Source organism: Elephantulus edwardii, unplaced genomic scaffold (genome assembly GCF_000299155.1).
Source record: "Elephantulus edwardii isolate Elephantulus edwardi_28Jun2011 unplaced genomic scaffold, EleEdw1.0 scaffold00031, whole genome shotgun sequence".
Classification (NCBI taxonomy): domain Eukaryota; kingdom Metazoa; phylum Chordata; class Mammalia; order Macroscelidea; family Macroscelididae; genus Elephantulus; species Elephantulus edwardii.
In genome coordinates, this window is record NW_006399781.1 from 17,761,393 (window position 1) to 17,788,428 (window position 27,036).

The 27,036-nt window shown below is 44.6% G+C and overlaps 1 protein-coding gene across 3 annotated transcripts in view; it reads right to left on the reverse strand.

Moving 5' to 3' along the window:
• Window positions 1-27,036, reverse strand: part of RBPMS (RNA binding protein with multiple splicing) — a 261,429-nt gene that overhangs the window by 959 nt on the left and 233,434 nt on the right. Inside the window, exons 6-7 of one of the 3 annotated variants that reach the window (XM_006884130.1) lie at window positions 14,586-14,716; window positions 11,395-11,624 (exon numbers count right to left, since the gene is read on the reverse strand). In XM_006884130.1, coding sequence (XP_006884192.1) covers window positions 11,493-11,624; window positions 14,586-14,716 — 263 coding nt within the window. In that variant the 3' untranslated portion in view covers window positions 11,395-11,492. Of the gene's footprint in view, window positions 1-11,394; window positions 11,625-14,042; window positions 14,717-27,036 lie in introns of those variants that run through there. The other 2 variants (XM_006884131.1, XM_006884129.1) reach the window with 2 other exon arrangements.

The window sequence follows — 27,036 nt, forward strand, 5'->3', positions numbered from 1 at the left end:
AACTCTATCAACTTGGAGAAATGATGATAGTTATAGTAAGGCATTATTAGGTCTTTTGTTTACAATGTTGCTATGAGTCATGCTTGACTCAATGACAATCAACAACAACAACAATCTGTTTTGATAGGGAAGGTTTCTTGAGAAAGAGTCAGGAAGGGGCAGTGGCCTGGCCATGACTTCCCCTGAGATTCTTTCTACCCTTTTAGGAATGAGGTCTGGCTTCCTGGCCACAGGGTGCGTGGTCCTCATGTCTCCTGCTTGCTCTGATCAAGGGAGGGGCTGCAGCCTTTGACCTGATGAAGCCTGTCATTGGCGGAACCAGCAAAACCGCCACTTCCGTTACGTTTGCAAAGTGGATGGCCAGACCAAGCACAAAGGGACTAAGCCATGCTTTGTCCACTTGGCAGGCTGCTCCAGGTTCTGTGTTGAGGGAAAAAGTGGAGGAATGCCCAAATGGGCAAGGACACTTTGGCTTTAACAAACATCACCTACAGGCATTGTCTGTCTGCTGGTGAGCCTTTCAACAGAGGCAAGGGATTGCTATTTAAATGTGTCCATCTTTTTACAGTGAGAAGTTGAGGGCTTCCCCACCTTCTCCTTCAGGAACGACCAGAGCCACACAGGAGTTACCTGCAGGACTAGGGTGAGCATATGAGTAGCAAGGGGCAGAGGAAGCCCAGCTGGGGTGTGTGTGTGTGTGGCTCCCTCCCAATATGACAGAAGGAAAAAACAAACACCCATCCCAAAACCCTGCTCTGCACATTGGTCTGGTCCTGAAAGAGTTTCTAAAAAAACAATGTGAGGATGGAAGGAGTTTTGCCCTGATGAATTCCCCCATGTGGTATCTTATTCAGGATCAGGTGCTGTCATGGTGGACATGGGTTCGGGAGCCGCAGCATACGAGGCAGCTGCAGAGCCTGGAGGCTCTGAGGCATGAACTCGTTTCTCTGCCTTATACCCCATGGCTAGTGGGGTCAGAATCCAGACTCCCTAGCCTGGTTCTGAAAGTTAGGTACTTCGAGACAGGACCCCTGAGAAGGCAGGCCGAGCACCCTTGGCCGCCTGTCCTGTTCTCCACGTGGAAGCTGTCCTTTGACTTCCTTTTGCTCCAGTTACTACCCCTGGGCCTTCCTAGAGTGACTGGCTGCTCTCTGGCCGTTAGGGCATGGACTCCACTGACTTGAGAAAGCAGCTTAGGAGAAGCCAGGGCCTTCTGAGCCTCCAGTTCCAGCAGGAACATATCCCAAGGGATCTCTCAGACCAGCTGTGCATTACAGAGACCCTCTGGAGGGCCCAATCCAGTTATTACCTGCATCAGAGGAAAGTCAGATGTGGCCCTGGGACTGTGTGTTGGGCAGAAAGCCACCTGCAGGCTCTGAAGTCATTTAGACTAGTCATTAAACAATTAAGGGTACAATAAAGGACCTTAAACCTTTCTGATGCCTGTTGTTGTGTTTGTTGTGCACCCTCTGGCAGATTTTCAGAGGCAGTTAATCACACAAGGAGGAGACTGCCCATCCACAAAGCAGCTGGTGGCTTTGAACCAACTCTCTTTGGAACTGCAGTGCAGCTTCTTGCTGCTAGGCCACCAGAGCATGTAGACTGGAGGACCCCCCTTCCAACAATCCCCCCAAACAAACCACGTTATTTTGGCATCCAGGTATATGTGCAATAAAAAAAAAGAGGGAAAGAAAGGGGGAAGTGGGGTTGGTGGAAGAGGGAAGAGAAGGGAACAGGGTAAGGAGAGAAGAGGGCAGTGAGAGGAGAGTAAGGGGGAAAAATAAAGAAAAAACACATACCTACCCCAGGTTTATGGCTTTGTGCATCTGAATCCATTTGCTCATTAAGCAAAGAGCAGGGTTGGAGCTGCCTTCCTGAGACAGGTGGTAAAGGATGGGCCGGGGGCACAGGGTCCCCATGGCGGTTGGGGGGCTGGGAACCTAGACACACAGTAAACAGGGAGTGGGGGTGTCTGTGTGCAACGGGGGCGGAGTGGAGTGGAGTAGTGGCGGCTGGTGCTGCCTGGTGGGGTTGGGTGCGGAGCCCACCACGGCCGAGACAGGATGGTGTTGACAGAGACACAAGAGTGGATGGCATGACTGTATCTTGGTGAAGGTGACTGAGAGCAGGAAGCCCTCCATCTCTCTCGCGACCAGCCATCCTCCACACTCAGCCCTTCACACACACAGCGCTCACTTTCTCCTCACTCACGCAAGTGCCCTGTGGAGGGAGGGGGCGAGTGTCACAGCCCCTCCGAGGCTCCTCCAGCCTGCTCTACGTGAGAGGTACTCCAGGGTGACAAGGTGACCCAATCAGGCTGTGGGGGCTCCAGAGCCCAGGAAACACTGTTCTCAGCTGAGCTGAGGTCGGCTGGCTGTCGGTGGATTCTTAGAATGTGCTGGTGAGTGGAATAGTTAAGTTTCCTGATGCTGAGATAGTAGTGATTTCCAGGTGGGTGAGAACCTTCCCCCTGCATTTCTGTCACCCAGAGGCTGCCTCCCCTTCAGCGAGAGGCTGCACTGAGTCTACCTTCCAGCAGAGGGCAGTGGTCCCCCAGTCAGCGTGGGAAATTATCATTCACAGCCCGCCCGCCCAGACTGTTCTTGGGAATCCAGTGGTCCTCCAGGTTGGAGGCAGGTCGGAGTGTGTGTGAGAGGGCTCTGATTTACATCCACTGTGCTGCTGTTCTGCTGTGGATCTTGGCCAAAGGCCACTCTTGCCCATTCCCCAAGGGACTGCTCTGGACAGGTCATATGCCCTGGGAAACTTCCCTCCACCTCCACACAAAGCAAGCTTTAATCTATTTGAGCCTTGTAAGAGTGATGAGCCTTGACATGTCTTTATCCTGCCTACAGAAAAATACGTATGTACACACACACACATATAATCTTGCATACAAAATTCCAGGGGCTTCTGAAGTTCCTTTTAAGAGCTTTTATTATAATAACTCTTCTTAAAAAATCATGTATTGCTGTTGAATCAGAACCAACTCATTCTTGACCCTCTAGTAGATTTTCCCAGAGAATCTCATGGGAGGAGAGTGTCCATCTTTCTCCCATAGAGCAGCTGGTGGATCCAAGCCATCCACCTTCAGATTGGCAGAGAAACTCCTCAACCGTGAAACCATAAATAGAGCCCAAATGAAATGCCTAAGCACTTCACCCAGTCGGCCATACTTACGAAGCCTTACCCTCTCCTTAAACTTTAAACCATAAATAGGACCCCACTAGATAAGCGCTTCACACAGACTGTGCTATCTACTAGTAAGGGGAAGAAGCAACATAGAAGGTGATGCAACCCCTCCACCAGAATTTAATTAATAATAAATCCCGTTGAACCACACAAATGCATTGCTGTTGAGTTGGAACCAACTCAAAGCTGCCCCTCCATGTGGTTTCTGAGGCTGTCCACTGCATGGGAGAAGTGTCCAGCTTTCTCTCAGGGGGAAGTTGGTGGATTCTTACACAGCGAGCCCTTCAGACAGAGGAGAATCACCCACAGGGTGTCCAAGGCTGTGCTTTTCCCAGAAGCAAGACGCCACATTTTCTCCCAAGGAGCAGCTGCTAAGTTAGCAGCCCAAGGCCACACCATTGAAGGCTTGCTTCTTAACAGTAGCTACAACGCAGTCATCACTAGGATTTCTTAAAAAGGCAGAGGCTCTGTTTCTCTGGGGGATTTTGATGCACGCTTTGAGTCTGAGAAGCACTGGGTTGATGAAAGTCTCCAAAAGCGTGTCTGGAAGAAGGCGAGTCGTAGGGCTCCTTAATGGCCAAAGAATTTTGAGAAAAAGGCACACTGGATGCCCACCACAGATACGATACTGGGTACACAACAACATATTAAAGCCTGGAGAAGTTCCACAATAAAGAAATCTATTTGACTTGGGTTAACCTTGGGCTTCCCAAATCAATCTCTCAGAATCTGTACTGTGGATGACCACTGGTGTCTGTGTGTGGTGAGCAGTGTGGTTCCGAGAGGCTCCTTTCAGCAGTAGCTTTCTGTGGATCTAAGGTGCTGATGCACACCAATAAGGCATCGACATTTCCAGCTCTCAGCAAAACTAGTAAGAGCCGGGCAGCTATCAAACCTGGTGGTCCCTAGCTGTCTAATCTCCACGGAACAGTTCAGGCTGTTCTTGTAGCTGGTCTAACGCAGGTGCTCTGCTTGAACACCTATGTTTCTAGAATGAAGAGATCCCTCTGTGAGCAAAGGACTTTTGAGTCAATCATACCGCGAATGAACATGTAAGGTTGACAGAGATGCTATCTCACAAAGAACAGATTAATTGGTTTTAAAGGCATGGGCATTCCCACGCAGGTTTCCTACCACTATCCAGGATGGAGCACTAGTTAGACCCCTGGGGGAGTCCCCAACTTTGAGCCAATTCACACACTTACTACAATTAACTCTGCCCCACTCACTCCAGAGCGTCCCCTGGTGAATAACATCACCAAAGAAAGCAATTCCAATCCCCCAGCAAGTATGGTCAGAGGCTGACAGGCTGCGGAGTGGGTGCCAAGACAGAAGCATACCCTGCCCCGAGAAGAAAGAGCTCCAGACACCAGACGGGCTGGAGTGACGATGTATAGTACAAAGATCATCCGAATTACGGAGTTCTCTTAAATAGCCAGCCTCTCCGTTTCTAACCATCTACCAAAATGAGATGAACACTTTCTAGGATTTTCTCTGCTGCATGAAATAAGGGTGAATTGAACATGACTTCGTAAAACACAATGCATACACTTCTGCTCTGTCCTCCGAAAACTCAAGTCCACATTTTCCTTCGTCAACTCAGCCAATTCTTCGAGCTGAGCTGCTAACCCAAAAAATCGGTGCGTCTCCGGCAGCATGAACCCACCCGCGGCTCTGTGGGAGTAAGACGGGCCATTTCCTCCCTGGGATTTCCAGCCTCTGAAAACCCACTGGAGGGTCAGCTATGAGTTAGCTGGACCTTGCTTGATGGCAAGGAGTTAAGTTGCTGAGCTGAGTCCTCTTTAGCAGACACAGAGGCCAAAAAGCAAACATGACTTTTTACTGCTTCTCTAGCACATAAATTGCTTAAGGCGCCAGGGAGCTCTTGTGGCTTTAATGGTAAGGAATTGTGCTGTAACTACAAAGGCAGTTCAAATCCACTAGCCGCTCCCTGGGAGAAGGATGGGTAGTCTCCTCTCGTGCAATTTATAGCCTCTGAAAACCCAAAGGATAGCCACCTAAAAGTTGGTTCTGACTCGAAGGTATACAGCAACACAACAGGCAAAATGTTGAGACTGCATTTGTCGAAAGGTTAAGCCTGCCATCTCACCACCCCAATGAGAAGATGAGTTCAAATGTTGTGGCTGGAAATCCTGTCTTCTCCTGTCAGCCCTCCCAACCTGGAGAGTGGGACACTAGTCTGAGCCAGGCAGAAAAGTTCACAACTAGAGCCAGGCCCAGGACGGCAAACACTACCAACCACACTCTCTGCTGGGCTGTTCGTCTCTTTCCCTGTCTGTCCTAGGCACAAGACAGGCTTTTGCTTCCAAACAGGCATGTGAAATGTACTCAGACATCCCGTAAGTTCATTCTTGATGCCACTCAGGCCAGGGCACCCAAGCGTGTAACACCCTGTGTCAGGTTAAGTCCACAGTGGCTGCTTGTCATCCATATTTAATTTTGATAGTCTGTTAATTTTTAACTATGTTTGCTATCAAGGGCCATTAGAGGTCCCAGGAGCTGAGAGCCCAGTGAAGCGAGAAGCACTTCGTGGCAGAAGGAATGAGGCTTGAAGTTGGGGTGTCCCACTTTCCCATCCCATCACCGGGGTCTGGCCAGCCCCACCGGCAGTACAAATCCTGAATAAAACATGATCCCATTTGGAGTTGATTTTCCTCCCCCTTTCCCTGTCACAATTGGTTTTCTTCAAGGAAAAGTTCACTTTCTCTTTTTATGGAGCCTACATTTGGATTCCAAAGTTCCTTTGCAGACCTGGTTTTTGTTTCTAAAAGCAGTTATAATCCACAGATTTTCTGATGGTATCTCAGCGCCTATGCCTATGGAAGGAGGCCAAAAGCCCAGGCTCGGACGACAGCTGACCCACCACAAACCCTTACCTCAGGACACACAAGCATGAGAACAAAGCTGTAGGTTTCTCATTTTGGGTCTGGGCCTGGGGTCCCTGTGCCTTAAATGATTGCGCTTATAAACCAAATCTCACCATCACGGAGTTGTTTCTGACAGACAGCAACCCTTCAGGATGGAGACAAACTGCCCCACTAGGTTAAGCGGTGTATCTTTCTCCTAAGGAGCGGCTAGTAGGTTTGATCTACCAAGCTTCTGGTTAGGAGGAGTGCTTTTTACACTGTGCCACCAGGTTGAAAGAGCCCGAGCTGTGCCAGACTACCTTCTGATGAAGGAGAAGGAAACAGAAGACTATTTTAATAAATACTAGTCTGTGCCAAGGATTATAATCTGAGCAAAATAACACCAGGAGGCAGGTGCTCATCATCCCAGTTTAACAGGTGAAACTGAGGACTGGTTAAGTTAAAACAACCTGCCTAAAACCCCAAAGTCAGCAAACAAAAAGGGCAAGCTGTCCCTGTCAATTCTGGCTGTGAGCGGCCCTCCAGGACTGAGAACCGTCCTGGATTCTGAGCAGAACTGTCCCACAGGGTTTCTGAGGCTGTAAATCGTCTCCCACAGAGCAGCCAGTAGGGTTGAAACAAGGATCTTTTGCTTAATAGCCAAGTACGTTAGCCACCGTAGTACCAAGGCTCCTTAAAATTAGTCAAGAAGGTGGAAATCACCATTAGAATCTAGTTTAATTTACAAACATGAGTCCCAAATGTATGCCAGGTACGTTATACGTCCTAACTTTGAAAGTCTGATCACACAGTCAGTAATCCGAAGGAACAGCACACAAACATTTATGGGGAAACTGGAGGACAATGCATTGTTCTGCTAGAGGTCAGGGGCAAATGCAGGACTAGGGATCCTTGCCCATAGGACAATGGGACAGACTTGAGGAAATGGACACTGCAGTGTCCAGATGAAGGTGAGGCTGCCAAGTCCTCACCAGGCACACTTGTTCTTGGGATCACCACAGTGTGTACGTCCTCAGGACATCCCAACACACCATGAAGAGACTTCTTACTCTGACTGGGACCCACGAGCACCAGCTCTCGCCAAAGAACAACTATGCCCAACAACTCTGGGAAGGGTTTTGGACTCCCCAAAGAGAGGTGCTCAAAGTCCAACTCTCAAATTTATGCAATTTTGGGAACAATGATTTTTTAAAAAAATCATCATTTACATTAAATGAAGCTACCAGAGAAGGGTAGACCCCAACTCTGATTCCTTCTGAGCAGTGTCCGGACATGCAAACTGAGTCACACACAGAATCATGTGAAGATCTGTCAACAAGGACAACCAAGAAATTCTAGGTGCTCTCACAAGAGGCAAAGAGCAAGGCTGTCAGTTTAAAGACTAAGGTGTATGTGATCCAAGCCAAGGCATTTTCAATTGATTTGTATGCATGTGAAAGCTGTATAATGAACAAAGATGATTTGATGCCTTTGAATTGTGGTGTTGACAGAGTACTGGCTGTATCATGGATGACCAAAACAAGAAACAGCAGAAGTGCAACGAGATACTCCTTAGAGATAAGAATTGTGAAACTTCATCTCACATACTCTGAGCATCTTGTCACTCCGGAGGGGCCAATCCTTGGTCAGGATGGCTCACGATTGGACAAGGTTACTATCCGTTTTTCACTGGATCTCTATGGGTTGTATTCACCTTGACACCACCCAACAACAACCACTCATAAACTGAAAGGGACAAGGAAAGATCTCTGCTTAGAGTCGACAGAACACAGCACTGCCACTGTGTGGAACTTGGGACTTTTGGCGCCCAGAACAGTTAGGATAGTGAATTTGTGCCTAAAAGCTATTCCGTGGTGTTTTGTTCTAGCACTGCTATAACTAACCTGACTCCTAAGGAGGCTGGTGAGGACAGAGCACTTCTCTGCTAAGGATGCTTATAGTTCTACAAAAACCAAACAGCAGAAGGGGTGGGAAGGGTAAACAGGAGAGAGTATTTGGCCAGGAGTGAGATCCCCTGGGTTTCACAGCCACAGACTATGAAGAGAAAAGCTTTCCAAAAGGCATAAGATGTAACTTCATTGCCTGGAAATGAGGCTGTGCTGAATCCTAGCAGGAAAACAGTGGGAAGAAAGCACCAGAGAGCCCGTGGAGGAATGGGCTGGCTGACCCGTGGGTCTTTCTTCTCTCCAGTTTCTTTGATAGGAAAGCATGATAAGGCAGCAGCTGCAAAGTTCAGGGACAGCAAGTTTGAGCAAAGCAACAGAGGAACCATTTAGTCGGCCTGGGATTTCAGCTGGTTCCCACTCTTGCTATGCTTCCTGTCAGGGAAAGGTTTTCTCCTGGCATGTGAGGGAGAAGAGTTCCTGTGGAGAACAGGTTTGGATTACCCAATAAGCAAGGTGGGCAGAGGCTCCCTTGTGTTTACGTACTAATCAGCAGTGGACACTTTCACATTTTCTCACCACATCAAAGATTCTGCCTCGCTGTATGTTTCTTTCCCAATGCCACAGCATCAACCCTTTAATCCATGACAGGGACAGAATACCCCATAAGCAAGGTCAGCACAGGCTTATGTGTTTACTTACTAATGTGTCATGGGCAGGTGAGACTCACGTGAAGTTGCCCACGACAGATCAGTACACAAGCCCGTGATTACATGAGGAGCATGTCCTCAAGGTTCCAGTTTCAGGGACCACATTGGAGGGCAGGTGGTGGCATTTCTCACCTGCCCCTCCTTTGCTCTTGCCAGCCTCTAGTCCTCCATTTAGCTGATGTCATGAAGATGCATCATTAATGTAAAAATCTGAAATGTGTGTATCAAACCTTTGTGGGCAAACTGGCTCAGTCCTAGGTTTCCTTCTCAATGTTAAAAATGCAGACACTTGTGCAAAGGCCTATGGGATGTGCTAGTCACCCCTCACCTTTTAGCTAGTATTTATTAAACCTTGACTATGTGTCACTTTGAGGTGTTTTACACAGAGTAGGTCTATTTTACAGAGGAGGAAATGGTCATAAAGCTAATACATTTCAGATCCCCAGTTTAACCAAGCAGTCTTGACCCTGAATTTCAACCAACCCCTACACTACCTCAGTGACTCAGAATGGAAAACCAGGATCTCCTGAAGAGCCTGAGCCAGGACAGTAAGGCAAGCAGCCCGGGGCAGCATTTCTCAGCCTGAAGACTGAGAGAAAGGTGGGCGACACCCCTCGTGCACAGGAGCCTGGGACTGTGTGCACACCATCTGTTTAGCCTGCAGCCCTCACCCCGGGAGAGTTAAGGCAGATGCTTAAAGGAAAGTCTGACCACATAGGGCACAACACATCTAGCATGCAGGAATTAGAACACTTAAGGGACGATTTCTCCTCACAGAGTAACCTTAGGGAGCTGCAGGTTAACAAGGAAAGGTAAATGTCACAAGACTGACATTTTCACTTATGTCTGAAAACAATTTAAAGTCTTGGACTGAACAGCCCAAAGACAACTTCAGAGCTGGGTCTCCAGGCAGCCTTTACCCCGGCTCTCCTAGAGGACAACAGACATTTGCCTAGCTCAGGCCTCAGGGCTGATACAACCCGGGATTCCCAATCTCTTCCCAAAGCCTCCCTTACCTTCGGGAGGCTGGTCAGCTCTGCCAGGTGCTACAGCTGTCTTCCTGGGCCTCAGATGGTTTTGTTAACAGGATCCCTTACGTGACCACCATTACAGCATTGGCTACAGTCTTCTTAATATGCAAACCTGCTATTCTGCTGGAAGGTTTTCAAGGATTGTGAAGGAATTCTGCCCTACAGACAAACCCCTTGGGACTGATACACTTAAATATATCCTAGACCAAACCACAAGCTTTTTGTGTCTTCTTTATCTCAGGGCATCTTGATGGGGCACGGGGAGTGATATAGGAAATGTTTAACCTGATAAAATTTTTAAAAATGAACTTTGTTTTCAAACTCAATGATCAGATGTTGCAGCATGTGGCTTAGTTTCTGCAGATGGCCCTAATGGGGTAGTGTGCAGGTAAGGCAGGCCTCAAGCTCTCCTAGCCCTATCCAGCCCATCTGATACCCAATCGGAAAGGATTTCTGATCCTTCCCCCTGCTTGCCTATGGCCCTTTTCCCATGGTCCACTTCTGTATTTATTTTAAGTTTAACCTTTAAAAATTTTCCAGTGTGTCACAAGGGAGCTCCCAAGGGGCATGTCCTGCCCCAGGAAGTCAGTGTTATGATTTGAAAGCCTTTTGTTTCCTCTTTGTGGAGTGTTTTCCAGATTGCACACATAGGTGAGAGGCTTCAATCATAAGCTGTGTAGCAGCTCTGCAGAATTCTTAGAAATGTTTACGCAGGGTGCATGGCATCACCTGGAAGGGGTAGCCAGGACACTCTCTCTTCGTCCTACTTACCTGCAAGAGGTTCTGACCCAACAGTGTGACCCTGCCTCGAAATGGGGGTAAATGGTGTAGTACTTCTAGAATGTGTCAAGGACAGGGCATTTTATTGACTTTCTCAGCAACAGTACTAAAAGCAAAAACGCACCAAAGACTTGAAAAGCTGAGATGTGTAAAGATGAGGTGCCGGGAACAGCTGCGTGTTCTCCGCAGAGTGTCACCTTCCTGAAAGCAGTATTAAAACCTTTCCTTCCTCTGTCCAGAGACTTACATAACAGGCTTTATAAATTTCAAACACTAACGACCTTGAAAGTAAACAGGATAATCACTGTTACCGTTAACGATCTCAGTAATCAGATGCTGGCTGTTCTTTCACCTCTAACAATAAGAAGCCAGTTCTTCAGAATTATGGTCTTATCAGCCAATAATTTTTTAAAAAGTGGAATTTGATGGTAAGTAAGCATCTTCAATTTAGAGCTGGTAAAACTGAGGTGACACCAGAACAGAGATTGAAACTGAGACAGAACTGGAAAAGTAACTCAGCCATCCCCAGCTTCAATGACATTTTCTCTCTCCTAGGTGCTGCCTCCTGTGGGCTTTAATGGTACAACTGGAAACACATCTGTTTGCTTCAAATAACTAGCAAGATACACTGTTACACTGAAGTTCTCCTGGTAGACATGATGGATAGATGTTGGGGTGAAAATCTTCCAGTAATCAGCTCTTCGTGGTTCAGAAGCCCAGGAAGATATGAGTAGCAGCAATGAGGACGTGGCTCTGGTGTAGATTCTCCCCAGGACACTTTGATTCCTTCTCCAGTGTGGAATGTACATAGTGTCACGGGCCCTACTCCTCCCAAAAATCTCAGCAGAGGTAGTAACACCTTAGTTCCAAAATTTCATCACCATGAAAACAAAACGCTGCAGTCTATTTCAGATAATTTTCAGTCTCATTAAAATTTTTATTGAAATCTCTCAAATGTTGCCAAGAAATAGTTTTTGTAAAAGGTGAGGAAATAGCTAACAAGCACATTCAACAAGGGAGCTCCCTCTGCTGGTCTGCAGTAGGTTGATATGTTACAAACACATTCCCAGAGACAAATCTAATTTGCTGGAGAAGTGGACAAAAGACAGGTGTGTTGGGCTTTGCCTCAGGAGAGAAACACTAGAAGAAAAAAAAAATCCATGTCTCAAAACAGAGTATAACATTACTACAAAAAGCAAAATTACTTAGAAGTTTCTTCCAAAGATATAAGACTGCCAAAATAAAAACATTTATCCGGTATAGGAGATGCTCTGCTCTGGCCTTTCCACTCTGTTCTACCTCCAAATAATAAAATTCTCTCATCTTGGGCCCTTTGATTGGAGGTAAGTGCTGTGTCCCTTGCCTTTGCCTCCAAGATTCTTCTTACGAGTTTCCCCATCTAATTAGAGAAGAAAGGTCCCAAGGAGTCATTGAAATGAAGCCTCTGGTTAGCCAGCCCCACAGAGCGGAAGGAGCAGGGGCTGGAAAGTCAGGGCACCTGGGTCTAGCTATGGTCGAGCCACTTGTGACCTTGGATAACTCTTTCCATCTTCTCAGGTCTGTTCCTGTGTCTGTAAAGTGGGTCAGACCAGTTTATATGAAAAATCTCTATCAGTTTATTCTGTGGACCTCACATTGGACAGATCAATATAAAACTCAAGATTAAACAGGGAATACTCCAAGCCAGAAGTGAGACTGAGCACACGGATCTTGTTTCTAGCAGGTGAGAGTTCCACCAAATCTAGGGCAGATGTGGCAAAACCAAGTGGATCCCAAGCTGAGGAAACCTCAGGAGTATGGAAGAGTTCACAGGGGAGGGGCCTCTCATAGGCAATGCGCCTCAGTATCAATAACGGTTGAGTCCCTCTGATTTTAACACTATTTCTCCCCAGGTTTCCTCTCAATGGAAAAACCTTCTGTTATCTTAGATTCTTTGGCCCCTTCTCCACCATATTCCTAAATTATCCCTGGTCTCATTCATTACATGACTGAAGCAAGGACAAATGACCCTGCTGTCATGTCCAAAAGTCACAGTTCCCAGACCAACTCTCAATTATCCAGGGTGATGATTAAACACTTTGCTGCTGATTAATCAAAGTCACTGCCTACGGAAACCCAGCACTGTTTCAAGGTATTTATTACAATTTTCCTTACTTCCCAACTGATTTGTAATCTATTTACAGGTAGTCCCCACTTTAAGATGTATTCGAGTTATGATGAATTGCACTTAGAACTCTCTGACTTCTGTTCTGGTATATCTTACCATTAGTAACATGGTATAGTGAATAATTTGTCGATGTTGTCCTTACATGCTTAATGTTATATTTCACAAAACATGGCTAGATTTCTGAAGATATTCATAATAATGAAAATTTGTAAAAAAAGGTGAAACATTTGACTTATGTCAGAAGTGACTTAGAGTCATTGGAAAGGAGCAATGCTGAGGTAACTTGAAGACTACTATGTAGACCATGAAAAAAGAAAGCGAGGTAGTCTAGCTAAGGAAGAGGAAGAGAGCAGACACGACATTCAGAGACAGAAAAGTGCAGGGTAGGGAACAAACAGAAAGGACTTTTGGCTGTTCCAGAGCAGACAACGTCCCGATTGTTTCCACCCGCTTTTCCTCCCCTCCCCTGCTACCTGGCACAGCAAGGGTTACCAAGCAGTGACATGGACAGAAAGTGGAGAGAACACCAAAGGAGGAGCTCATCTCAACACTGATCGTTGGCTTCTGAATAAGCCAGAGGTACCTGTTAATAAGGATTAACTTTTTTCTGTGCCAAGTAGTCTAGCCATCACCAGCAACCTTTTTTTCATAAAGGTTTTATTTCTACTTCCTTTCCCAGTTCTTCTAAGAAAGTCCAAGTCCTCCTCAGGGACTCTGTCTGCCTTCATTGTGCCTGGGCAGCCAGGCTATGCATGCACGAAGCACTGACAATTCAGCTGAGAGAGAATGGAAGGATGCCCCAGCCTACAGTGCTCCTGACCCCAATGGCTGTGGGAACCCTCCCTGGGGGCTGATAGGTTCACACAGGTGTCTCAGTTAACATAAGTGTGTTTTGTACAACATAGAACAACATAGAAGAGGTTTAAGGAAAAATGATGTGTTTTCTGGAAAGGTGTTTATTTCATTCAGCCTTATAAATAGACACAAACAAAACAAGAAAGCCCACCTGTCCAGCTCAACAAGTTTTCGAAAACCAGGCTTTCCTACTTCGAGGTGTTACACACTCCTTGCATATTTTATACAAATGAAATCTATATTCTATCTTCTTTGGTAATGATCGTCACTCTTTGCTGGACAAAGAATGAGTGGTTAATTCCAAAGTTGAATCGTAACATTAGTTACTATTACTTAAATTAAAATCAAAGAAACATTTTCTCCAAGGGGAGAGAAAGGGTTAGTAAGCAGGCAGTAATCTTTGTGGAGCAACAAGAGAGTTTGTTTATAAAACTCCGGCTATTCTTATCTAAGAAAGAAAGTCAGAACCGTGATCTCTACCTGGACCTGTAATTACACTCTAGACATTATACTGTATCTCTTTTCCTGCAGGGGTTCCTAAAAATGGCAAGACACCACCACCTTTACTTTTTGCCATGACATATGCAAGGTACCATATAGTTTTCCTCCTAGAAGCTCCAAACTTTCCACTTTGGCCACTAGATTCTCACAAGAGCAGACCTTTCAATGCACAGAAACACACACAGCCACACGTGACTCTTGCTACAGGAGCTCGCCTCCTAGGGGCCCCTCCACACAGCAGGGCTCACACACGTTCACACTCAGTGATGCCCTCGGGCTAGTGGAGCCGGGGAGGGAACCTTGCCTCAGTCCCTCGAGTGTGCTATGAGGGTGAGATCATTAAGGAAAAGAGAGGGTGTCACTTGGGGCAAACATCAGGCAGTGGGTGATATCATTGCTGTCAGACGGTCCTCCTAAGTCCTGGAGGAGTGTCAGCTTGATTTAGAGGGGCTCATTAATCTCTTGAAGGTGGATCTGTTAGCTGGATAGGTGTTAGTTGTATGGTGTGCTCTGGGGAACCAGGTTTGAAAGGACTGGTGGTGGAGTGAGTGAAGTCGTGGCCGATGGGTCTCAATTACCTGGGCATGCAGTGAAGCGGGATAGGTGAAAGCAGGAGGAGGTAGAGCAGGCGCTAACTCCGCTGGGTACAGAGGGTACGGGGCCCACACTTCAGGGCTACTGGGGTAAAGTGCAGGCACTGTGAGCTCATCTGCAAGAAAAGAAGAAGGGAGAGTTAGCGGTTACGAGACAGCCGGTTTCAATTCAGAAAACAAAACACCAATAACCCCAAGGCCCAATTCGTCTCAGAAGTCAAATTACTCTCCTACTTTTAATAATCTGTTGGACATGGTCTTCCGAACGCTTAAGGGAACAGTAAATACAAGAGAAAAAGGCAATGAGGATCCTGGCTGCCTGTCTGGCCGGCTCAGATTTCTGGCCTAGGCTCCACCTTGGACATGGATGTCTTTCTAACTGTAGCTGGGACAAAATGACGACAGTGAGGATTTCCTGCCCAAAACAACAAATGTGACCCACCTTTCATGAAGAACAGGTAGGAGACAACCCACTGAGAACAGTGGGGAGCCTGTGGGAGAATAATGGCTTGCTGGTAAAACTCCAGTTGACCAGAAGAGCCCTAAGATTTCTGGGCTAATTAGCATAACTATTGTTAACAATTAAATGAGAATCATCAAGCATTTGGAAAGCACAAGGCCAAACTCGTGACCACAGAGCATTCAGATAGTAAAACTTCAGACAACAGAAGTGAAAAAACACCTTGAGCATTCCGGCTCAAGGCCATAAAGAAAGAACACTTACAGCTACTCTTAATACTGACTGTATTTTTTCAGAGAAGGAAAGACAGTCATATTGCCAACTGCCTGGCCTATGTCCCTCATGCAACCCTGACTCCAGCTGGGTCAAGATTCAGTTGGCCAGATTAAGGGTAAGTGTGTGGGCCCTGAAGCTATCCATTAAAATACCAGTAAACACATGAGGAAGCTTTGCAGCAAATGCAAAAGTAACCTCACGCAACAGTTAAGAATGTGGACTCTGTGAAACAGCAACTGCACTGTGCGCTTTTATCACCTGTCAAAATTTGAAGTCAAGTAGGCCAGGGATGTTACTAAGGACTGTGGAAGACGCCGGGAAAAGGCGACTTGATAATGTCATTAGTGATGCTGCCATTCAGAACTGTCCAGAAAAAGTCTACAGTGCACGTGGTCAAGGTCAACGGAGTCTCCATGCTCTCCTGCCATCTAAGAAGCCACTCCAGGTCTGTTCCAGCACTTTCCACGACACCCTTTCCACCACAAAGGTCCCGCTCTGGACTGGGACTTCAATAAAGCAAGCAAGCCAGAAGCAGAAGATGGATTTGCTGGGACTGGTGTGGGAATCATTCCATGGAAAAGCAGACGCCACCGAGCCTGTAGGCAGGTGTGAATGTGGGGTGCCAGCTGTGGTGAGGCCTCTGTAAGCTGGCCTACAAAGCGGTGCCTGCTCACAGAAGCCTATTGATGACTATCCACTCAGGGCACACAGTATTCACTTCCAGACGAAACAGTGGATCGCAGACATGCGGCTTAATGCTGACTGGCCTTGTTGCTTTCCGGCTCTCAACAAGGCAGTTAGAACTGCCAGCTCAGAACTTTGGAATACCAGCTGATCGTGAGTTCAAGTTCAAAGATGGGTAGGTGCTTGTGGACCCCGGTGTAGGAAACTTCTCACAAGGGCCCGAATGGACACTTACCAGCCCTGAGCTCCTGTCATGATGAAGCCATACGATTTCCATTAGAGCCACTTGTGTGGGAGCTCGGCAAGTGGAAACTAACTGCTGGCAGAACCAATGCCTCAGATTTTAAACAAACAACTGTTCTCAGGAACGGGCATGCTATTATTGTTGTTGTTATTTTAGCTACCACGCTATTTTAAGACATTCTAAGTCTTTTTTAAAAGTCAAGAGAGTCCCAAGATCCAGTCCACTAATGTTTAGCCCATGCTTGTCCGGCCTGCTGTGACAGCAGGGAGACAGGAACGCCTGAGAGGGATGTGCTTGCTCTTGGCCTCTAGTGTCTGTGGCTGACTGCCCCTTCTCATCTACCTGTCTAACAAGAACTAGCTTTTGGAGGGAGCTTTTACCTTATCAATAGATATTTCCATTATAAGTTTTTAAAATTAAGTGAATATAGTGTATATGCATGATAAAAACAAAATAACAAGATTATTTAATCTTAAAGACAATCAGCAGAGATATGGTAAAGGCAGGTTTCAATGGCAACCTGACTGATGAAATATGATTTTCAGTCATTTCCACACTTCTCCCTGGGTTTATAATGATACTTTGAGTTAACTCATGGATTCATTTTTGCGTTAAGACCTAGCCCAGTACAACAGAGGTTAGGTTTCAAAATCACCTGCACCCAATGTTGCTGAGTTATAGTTTAATGAACTAGTCAAGCAAAGGTCTTTAGAAATGATGGTTAATTTACATTTCATCCCTTAATACTACAATTACCTTCCCCTGTTCTCCTTGACAGAATCTGTAAGTCTCAAGAGACCTATGTTATATATTGGGTTGGCCAGGAGGAAGATGAGTGTGTGATATGGTGAAAAGTCAATGGGGATGTTTCTTTTGGGGAGTAGAGTGAGATGAGGGTAGGAAAGATGAGTTCAAGGGCTGGATAATGAGAGCCCCAGCTGCCATGTCCAGAATTGTTTAATACAGAATGAAAAGTCCCAAAACTTATTCAAAGTTATATCACTATTTTCTTTTGCTAAAGAAACGTAGGGAAAATTCTTGAGCTCTGCATCCAAAACGTCCCAGTCTTTGACATAGTTCTCTCTCACACACACAGATATGTACACAGAGTGAGAGAGAACACTGATTAAGTGGAGGTTCAGACAAGAACAAATGTTAGTGCCATGATTTTCAACCTTTCTTCAAATAAATTTTCCTCAGAAACCCCTGTAAATAAAAGTGTACCTATTTTGATTTCTCTGGTGGACAGGGATGGCTGGGGTGCCCCAACACTTGTAACAGTCCCTGAGCACAAGAGGGTTCCAAGGAACACAGTGTAAGATATTCCTACAGCTCTTCACTTGAGCCAGTTTTTATAATATCTTCCTTTTCAAAATCTCTTGGTCTGAGGAAGAGAGGGACAAACACAGCTGGAACAGCAGGGAAAAGAGAAACAAAAACAAACTGAAAAACTTTGTTGGAACAAAACAAGCTTTCTTCATTTTCTTTGCAAACAGGGACCAGACAAGGATGCCCACTGTCACCACTTTTATTCAAAACTGTATTGGAAGTGCTTGCTAGAGCAATACGACAAGTGAAGGAAATAAAAAGGCATCCAGATCGGCAAAGAGATGGTTAAACTGTCACTATATGCAGATGATATGATAGTGTACACAGAAAACTCCAAAGACTCAACAAAAAAACTGTTAGAGTTAGTAGGCTAATTTAATAGGGTGGCAGGATATAAGATCAATATCCAAAAAATCAGTAGGATTTCTCTACAGTAACAATGCTAACTCAGAGAAGGAAATCAAGAAAGCAATACTATTTACAATATACAACTACAAGTTGAGATACTTGGGGAATGAACCTAACTAGAGTTACAAAAGCCCAATACAAAGAAAACTACAGAGCATTTCTGCAAGACACAATAAAAGACCTAAAGAAATGGAAAAATGTGCCCTGTTCATGGATGGGAAGACTCAATATGGTGAAAATGACAATCCTACAAAAAGCAATCTACATGTTCAACACAATCTCTATCCAGATGCCAAATTCATTTTTCAAGGAGATTAAAAGGGAAACTGTCAAATTGATTTGGAGAGGAAGAGACGCCGAATAAGCAAAACACTTCTGAGAAACAAAGATGAGGTGAGAGGCACAGTACTCTCTGATCTCAAAACCTACTACACAGCAGTATAACCAAAACAGTGTGGCACTGGTACAATGACAGGCACACAGACCAATGGAACAGAATTGAGAACCCAGAAATAGACCCAGCTCTCTATGGTCAACTGATATTCAACAAGGAAATAAAACCTATTAAATGGGGAGATGACAACCTCTTCAACAAATGGTGCTGGCAAAACTGGACTTCCACCTGCAGAAAACTGTAACAGAATCCACATATCACACCATACACAAAAATCAACTCAAGATGGATCATAGACCTGGGAGGAAAGCCCAAAACCATGAAATTCATAAGAGACAAACTGGGATCAAGCTTAGAAGTGCTAGTCCAAGGTATAAGGAGACTGCCAAATATACCTAGAAATGCACAATCTGAAGAGGATAAATTTATGCATGGTACCTTCTAAAGATTAAATCCATGTGTGCATAAAAATAAAATCTCAGACAGGAGTCTCATAACAAAAGTTTAAAGAATACTTCTGGGCCTCCACAAGAAAAAGACTGGGAACCCAATTACAAAATGGACAAAAGACATGGAAAGAATTTTCACAGAAGAAGATATTCAAATTGCGAACAGACACACGAAGAAATGCTCCAAATCACTGGCAATAAGAGAGATGCAAATCAAAACCACAATGAGGTACCATCTCACTCTAGTAACAGTGGCAAAGTTTAACAGGGCAGCAAGTAATAAGTGGTGGTGAGGATGTGGCAAGAAAGGCACTCTAATACACCATTGGTGGGATTGTAAAATAGTACAACCATTTTGGAAGGCAGTTTGGCACTTCCTTAAAAAAAAAGCGCCAAAAATAGAAATTTCATATGATCCAACTATTCCACTACTTGGAATATATCCTTAGAAAATGAGAACTGAGGCACAAATGGAGACTTGTACACCAATGTTCATAGCAGCATTATTAATCATCACAAGAACATGGAAACAGCCCAGAAATCCAACTACAATGGAATGGATTGAGAAATTATGGTACATTCACACAATGCTACTCAGTACTAAGGAGCAATGATTTTATAAATTATTAACTAACTTGGGAGGGACTGGAAAGCATTATGCTGCATGAACTAACTCAGTCCCACAAGGACAAATACTGTCTAAAACTATTACTGTAGAACGAATGTAAGGCTCTAAGGGGAGGGGAACGTGGATGCAGAGGGATGAGGATGTGTGGGGGGTGGGGGGGATGACTCATGGGGTTGTGCAATTTGATGCGGGGTATGAGGGAAATTGGAAGAATCTGTTCTGGAAAACAATGTACATGAATCTTGTAAAAAATTACTAGTAGTAGTACTACTACTAATAATAAACCAAAAACAAAATCAAAAGAAAGCCAAAAAACACCACAAGCCTTCTTGAAGGACATGGATTTTAGTGTGCAAGGTGTAAAGGTACCTTGGAGTGTAGCTGAAATTTTTGTGTGAGCCTCACAATAAAGAGCTGTGATAAAGAACAATTTGACCCAGGAAGTCGAACAGGCAAAATAATAAGCATGTAAATAAGCCAGGTGGCTTTAATAATCCCTCTTCTGTGCTCCTGAATTCTGTCATTTGAGTCAGTGCTTCTCAAAGCATGGTACCTTGATCGGTAGCACCTGGTAAGGCTCATTTAAAATGAAAATTTTTGGTTCTCTTGACCTACAGAATTGATAAGTCTGTTAGTATAGTCCCGTCATCTGTGCTTCACAAGTCGTGCATGTGATTCTGGTGCACTGATAGGTTTGAGAACTGTATTGTGAAATTTATCTTCCTGTCTTTCAAAACTATATTTCTCAGGTGCTTGGGCAAAGCATTATGTGGTTTTGCTTCCAAAGAGCTCAGCATAGTACTGGTAACATAACAGTTTGTTAAATGAATGAATAGATGAAACATTCCAAAATTAAACTGCAAGCAATGATTCTAGACATCTTTTGGGAAAGCCACCATTATCATTAGGTGTTGTCAAGTTGACTGCTAACCACAGTGACTTTTTGAAAACACACTGATAACTTGCTCTATTCTGTACCAACCATCCTCACACTCATTATTGCAGTCACTGTGTCAATCCATCTTGTTAAAGGTCTCTCTTTCACAGACCCTCCACTTTTCCAAGCGTAATGTCTTTTCCCAATGACTGGGCACCTCATGAAAATGTATACAAAGCATGTTACAAAAATGTTCATCATTCTTCCCTCTAAGGAACACTTTGTTGCACTTTCTCCAAGAGAGATCTGTTCATTCTTTTGACATTCCAATATTTTTTGCAAAGACCACAATTCAAAAGCAATCAATCCCTCGTTTCCCCTAATTCATTGACCAACTTTCATGTGCAAACGCAGCAACTGAAAATACCCTGGCATGGGTCAGGTGCACCCCAGTCTTTAAACCAATTAGAGATCCTTGATGTTCAGCGCTTTGGAGAGGTCCTTGACAGCAAATTTTGTCAACAAAATACGTCTTTCATTTCTTGCCTATCCATCACAGAGTTGGACAATGACTAAGGAGGCCGGAAGGAGAACTGATGCCTTTGAGCTGTGGTGCTGGAGAAGAGTATTGACGATACCATGGACTGCTAGGAAAACAAACAGATTCATCCTGGAAAGGGTTAAACAGGGCGGCTCCCTGAGGCAAGAATTCTGAGGCTCCATCTAACATACTTTGGACATGTTGTGAGGAGAGACCGGTCCTTGGAGAGGGACATCATGCTTGGGAGGGTGGAGGGACGGCGCAGGAGAGGAAGGCCCTCTATGAGGTGGATTGATTCAGTGACTGGGATAATCGGGATGGGAGTGTCAGAGACAGTGCGATTGGCACAGGACAGAGCGGATTTTAGGGACGTTGTACACAGGGTCACTAAGAGTCACAAGCGACTCGACAGCACATAACAAAAATAACAACTGCTGCCAAAGGTGTTTTGATTGTGGATCCAAATAAAATCAAACCCATGACAACTTCAATCCTCTTTCCACTTATCATGATGTTGCTTATGGGACTAGGGATGAGGTTTTTGTTTTCTTGACGTTGAGGTGTAACTGATACTGAAGTCTTTGATCTTCAGTAAATGCTTCAAGTCTTCATTATTTGCCAACAAAGTTGAGCGTATCATTGGTTGCTGATGAGTATTCCCTCACTAGTCATGCCAAATTCATCTTCATATTTGCTCAGCATACAGACTGAATAGACATGGGGAAAGCATGCAACTCTGACAATACAGCGTTTCTGATTGTAAGCCATGTAATATCTCTTTGAACTGTAATTATCATTCTTCTTAATGGTATCAATACTTATTTTGATATACAGAATAAAGTATCTTCTTGTAATCAATAAAACACCAGTAAATATCTTTTCAGTATTCTCTGCTTTCAACCAAGATCCATCTGACAACTGAGATGATCTCTTGTTCCCTGACCTAGACAGTTAAAGCAGACCCACTCTGACATCCATTGCCTGGCTCAGTCAAGTTTACTTGTTCTTGAGTTATGAACAAGAGGCACAATGAGGGCAGTCTGACCAGGTCAGGATCATATGATCAGTAAGGCAGTCTGGCTCATTCAAGATTTACCTGATCTTAAAGTTGCTAACAAGAAGTACTTGCAGGGCAACCTGACCAGGTCAAGATCACATGTCCAGTAGAGCAGCTTCACAGATACCAACACTTTAGTCCGAAGTGGAGGGCTCTCTTAAACCCACAAACACTCCTTTGATGTAAGAGAGTATGAAGCAAAATAAGCCTTTTGCACACATAGATCCTTTTTGGTTGGTAAATCATTTCAATTATAAAAGCTAAAGAGACAGGATTTCCACAAAACACGTCCCTCACAAAGGAAGCAGCAAAAGGGGCACAGTCAAGTTCTGAAGGGCTTCACCTTCCATAATTGTTGCCCAAGGCCCATTGGGATAAAGGGAGTTCAGGGAGAGGGTGAGATTTTTCTTGACAAAAGGAGCTCTTGACTACCTAGAGTCCAAAGATCTGGAGGCCAGGCCTGTTTGGTGTGGGCCAAATGCAATTATTCTAAGAAGATGGATAAATCCTTTCGCATTAAGCCAGCTCTGACTCCAAGCTTTGCACCTGCGGATGACGATGTTGTGGAATGCCCATAATACATATCTGACCAGGCCTTTTCTTAGCATGAAACTTTTCAAGCAGAAGAGGACATGCCCATCCCTCGTCTGCAAGCTCCCTTGTTACTCTCAGGCTTGCAAGCTCTTACTCTCCACTGGACTCTAGTCACCAGCACAGAGTATCAGAAAGTCAATCATTTATTTTGGGCTTTGTAATAAAATGAAAACAACAGCAAATCCTAAATACTTTCATCCCGCCTTTCAGAGGGGACATGATCCGATTGTGGAGTAATTAAATTCTGTGTAGGAGAGAAGCATGCACATAAAGACTGATATAACTTATGAAAAGTCAGATGACATTTCAGTACTTTTTAAAATATCACCCTTGTTGTTCTTATGTGCCGTCGAGTTGCTTGCAACTCATAGCGACCCGATGTACAACAGCCCTAAACTCTGCTTTATGCTGTGCTAATCGTACTGTCTCCGACACACTCATCCTGACCAGTCACTGAATTGAATCAATCCACCTCATAGAGGGCCTTCCCCTCCTGCGCTGTCCCTCCACCCTCCCAAGCATGATGTCCTTCTCCAAGGACCTGTCTCTCCTTACAACATGTCCAAAGTATGTTAGATGGAGCCTCAGAATCCTTGCCTCCAAGGAGCATCCCAGTTTAACCCTCTCTAGGATAAATCTGTTTGTTTTCCTAGCAGTCCATGGGTACCCTCAATACTCTTCCCCAACACCACCGCTCAAAGACATCAATTTTCCTTCTATCCTCTCTAGTCATTGTCCAACTCTCTGATGCACAACAAGTGATTGCAAAGACCATGGCCTGTTATCAGATTCACCTTAGTCTCCAGAGAGACACCACTGCTGTTCAATACTTTAGAGAGGTCCCTAACAGCAGACTTTCCCATTGCAATATGTCTTTTAATTTCCTGGCTGCTGGTGCGAAGAGTGTTGATTGTGGAGCCAAGCAAACTAAAGCTGTGAACAATCTCACCCTTACATATGCTTTAAAATTATTGCTGTTGTTACATGCTGTCGAGTTTCTTGTAACTCAAAGCTCTGAACCCTGTGCTCTCCTGAGCCAATCTTACTGTCACCAACATACCCACCCCCATTACTGCAGTCACTAAGTCAATCCATCTCATTGATTGTCTTCCACTCCTGCACTGTCCCTTCACCCTCCATAACTGTCCCTCTCCAAGTACTGGTCCCTCCTTGCAACATGCCCAAAGTGTGTCAGACAAAGCTTCAGCATCCCTGCCTCTAAGGAGCAGCCTGGTTTCACACTCTCCAGGACAAACCTGTTTATTCTCCTAGCAGCATACAGTATATCCAATACACTTCTTCAGAAACACAACTCAAAGGCATCAATTTTCCTTCCATCATCCCTCGTCATTGTCCAGCTTTCTGATACATAGCAAGTAACTGCAAAGACTATGGCCTGGATCAGGTGCACCTTAGTCTCCAGACTAATGTTATTGCCCTTACAGCTGACTTTCCCAATGCAATTCATCTCTTGATTTTCTGGCTGCTGGTACCAAGAGTTTTGATTGTGCAGCCAAGAAAACTAAAGCTGTTAACTATCTCAATCTCTTCACTGTCTATCAGGATGCTGCCTACTGGCCCAGTGGTGAGAATCTTTGTTTTCTTGATGTTGAGCTTCAGTCCATATTGAAGGCTGCAGTCCTTGACCTTCTGCAGCAAATACTTCAGGTTCTCCTTCAGTTTCAGCAAGCAGGGTTGTGTCATCTGCATAATGCAGACTATTTGATGAGTCTTCCTCCAATCCTGATGCCACATTTTTTCTCATAGAGCCCAGCCTCCTGGATGGTCTGTTCTACATATAGGTTGAAAAGATACGGAGATAGGACACATACCTGGCATACACACTTTTTAATTTTAAACCATGCAGTATTTCCTTGCTCTGTTGTGACGACTGTCTCTTGGTCCAAGTGTAGGTTTGTCATAAGCACAATCCAGTGTTCTGAGAGTCCCATTTTTCTCAGAGATAGCTACAGTTTATGGCATCCATACAGTTAAATGCCTTTTCATAGCTAAAAAAGCTGGCATATCAATGATAATGTTCACATCCTTTGAGGGAGAAAAGGCAGACAGAGTATGCCAATTTTAATAATGAGAAAATTAAGACCCAGAGATCTATTTATATTAAGTACAACCGAGACTTAGAACCCAGGCTGGTTGTCTCATGGCTTGGCATCCCTTCCACACACCTTCCTCTCCTCCTTGGGCAGGTATTCTCTGCCTTTAGCCAAGATCCATCCAACATCAGCAATGATATGCCTGGTACCCTGGTCTCTTCTGAATCAAGCTTGAACTTCTGTCAGTTCTCTGTTAATGTACCGTGACAGCTACCTCTGAATAATTTTCAGTAATATCTTACTTGCATGTGACAGTAATGATAATATAGAAAATGAAGAGCACTTGAAGCATTTTACTCCAAAAAATCAAAGACTGCAGCCTTCAGGATGGATCACCTCTAAAACCACTGGATCAAAAGGCATCAGGATTGAAGTTGCCAGTAATTTCATTTTACTTGAATTGATAATCAAAGAATCAGAAGATGCATTGCATTGGGAAAATTGGCTGTCCAGGACCTCTCCAAAGCACTAGAGAGCAATGATTTCAGTTTAAAGACTAAGGTACACTTGACCAAAGCCATGGTATTTTCTTTCCTATACACCTGAAAACTGAACAATGTAAGGACAACACAGGATCAGTGACGTCTTCCAAGTATAGTGTTGGAGAAGGGTACTGAATATCCCACGGACTAATAAAAGAACAAACAAATCTGACTTGGAGGAAGCGTATCCAGGGTGCTCCTGAGGCAAGGATGATAAAACTTGGCCTTACATACTTTGGGCATATTGTCAGTAGAGTATTTCTTATGAAAAGACATTATGCCGGAAAAGGTGGGAGGTGATTATAAAAAGAGAGGAAAACCCTCAATAACATGTACTGACAAAATACTGGAACAATAGCCTTGAGCACATTAGAGATTGTGAGGCTGGTGAAGGATAGGGCAAGGTTCAGATTTGTTTTTCACAAGGTTGCTATGAATTGAAAGCAACTCATAACAACATGGACTCCTGGTGGCCTAGTGGCAAAAAGCTTTGCTGCAATCCTGAAGGCATGTGGTTCGAGGCCACCAGCAGCTCCGTGGGAGAAAGATGGGCAATCTCTCCCTGTGCGGTTAACTGCTTCTGAAAACCCACCAGAGGCTCAGCTACGGGTTGGTTCCAAATCTATGGTACACAGCAACAACAAGAACAAGTGTATAACAAGAACAGTAAGAGCTACACAACAATAAGGCACATGACAACAATCACAACCGTAACAACAATATAAAGAAGCCCTGGTGGAAAAGTGTGTTATGTGGTGAACTGCAGACTGAAAAGATCAGTGATCAGAATATACCAGCTATTCCAAGGGAGGAAGACAACCAGTCTCCTCTCATAAAGATTCGGTCTCAAAGTCAACGCAGGTTGGCCATGAGTCGGAATCAATGCCATGCAGTGGGTTTGGTTTGATTTTTAATAATATTAAAGATGGAAAAGATAATGATAATAATTAGAACTGTAATAACAGCTAATGTCTGCTGAGCATTGATGTGCTAGACAATGTGCATCTGGTGCATCTCTTTCAATTTTCTTATCTTCCTGTAGCAGTCACTGATCTAAGTCCCCCTTTATGTAAAAAAAAAAAGCAGAGGCAGAGAGCTTGAATGACTATCCCAGGGACTCACAGCAAATGATAAAACCAACTGTGAGATCAAAGTCATGCTGAATCTAGACCCTTCCCTTTGCATTTCTTCTCTCCAGACTGACTCCATCTCCTGAATGTCATCTTCTCCTTGTCTCCTCATCGTTTTCTTTCTAATCTTACTCTATCACTCCAATACTGGTTCTCATCTTGACTTTTCCAATAGCCTCTTAACTTGAAACTGGCTTCCCAATTATTTTCTCACTGGAAATTAACAGTTCACTCTTTCTGTCATGATGCAGTACCTTTGGAGAGACTTTTAAAACCTGCAGGAAGGCAAACACAGGACAACAAAATAAGTGTGCCAAGGAAATTCCAGAAGCAAGCTGGTCTTGGTTCAACAGGCCCAGAGTTGCCTCCTCTGCAGTTAATGAATTTCTGTCATTCCTCTCAGCAGTCAGTCACTGCTCCCATGCTCTTGTTCTTTCTTTTCTGCCCAGCTGACTGATACTGAGGACCATAAAATGAAACTTGTGGTTTGAAAAGAGTCTGATATGTGATCTGAGAGTTGAAGGGAAGGGGACCCAGAGAGCATGAGCAGAAAAAAAAGAGGCCCACACACACTTAATGATTTAAGTCACTACTGTTTTCTTTTTCATCACAATGAAACATTTTCTATTCCCCTTGCTCCCCCTGACCTGCAGTTGTAGGGATAAGGGTAACCCAGAAATTTCCCAGGCAATACCCTTCTAATGCCTAGGGGACTGAACATTGAGAAGATCTGCCAACCTCCCAGAGAGTCTGCTTTCTTAAGGACTAG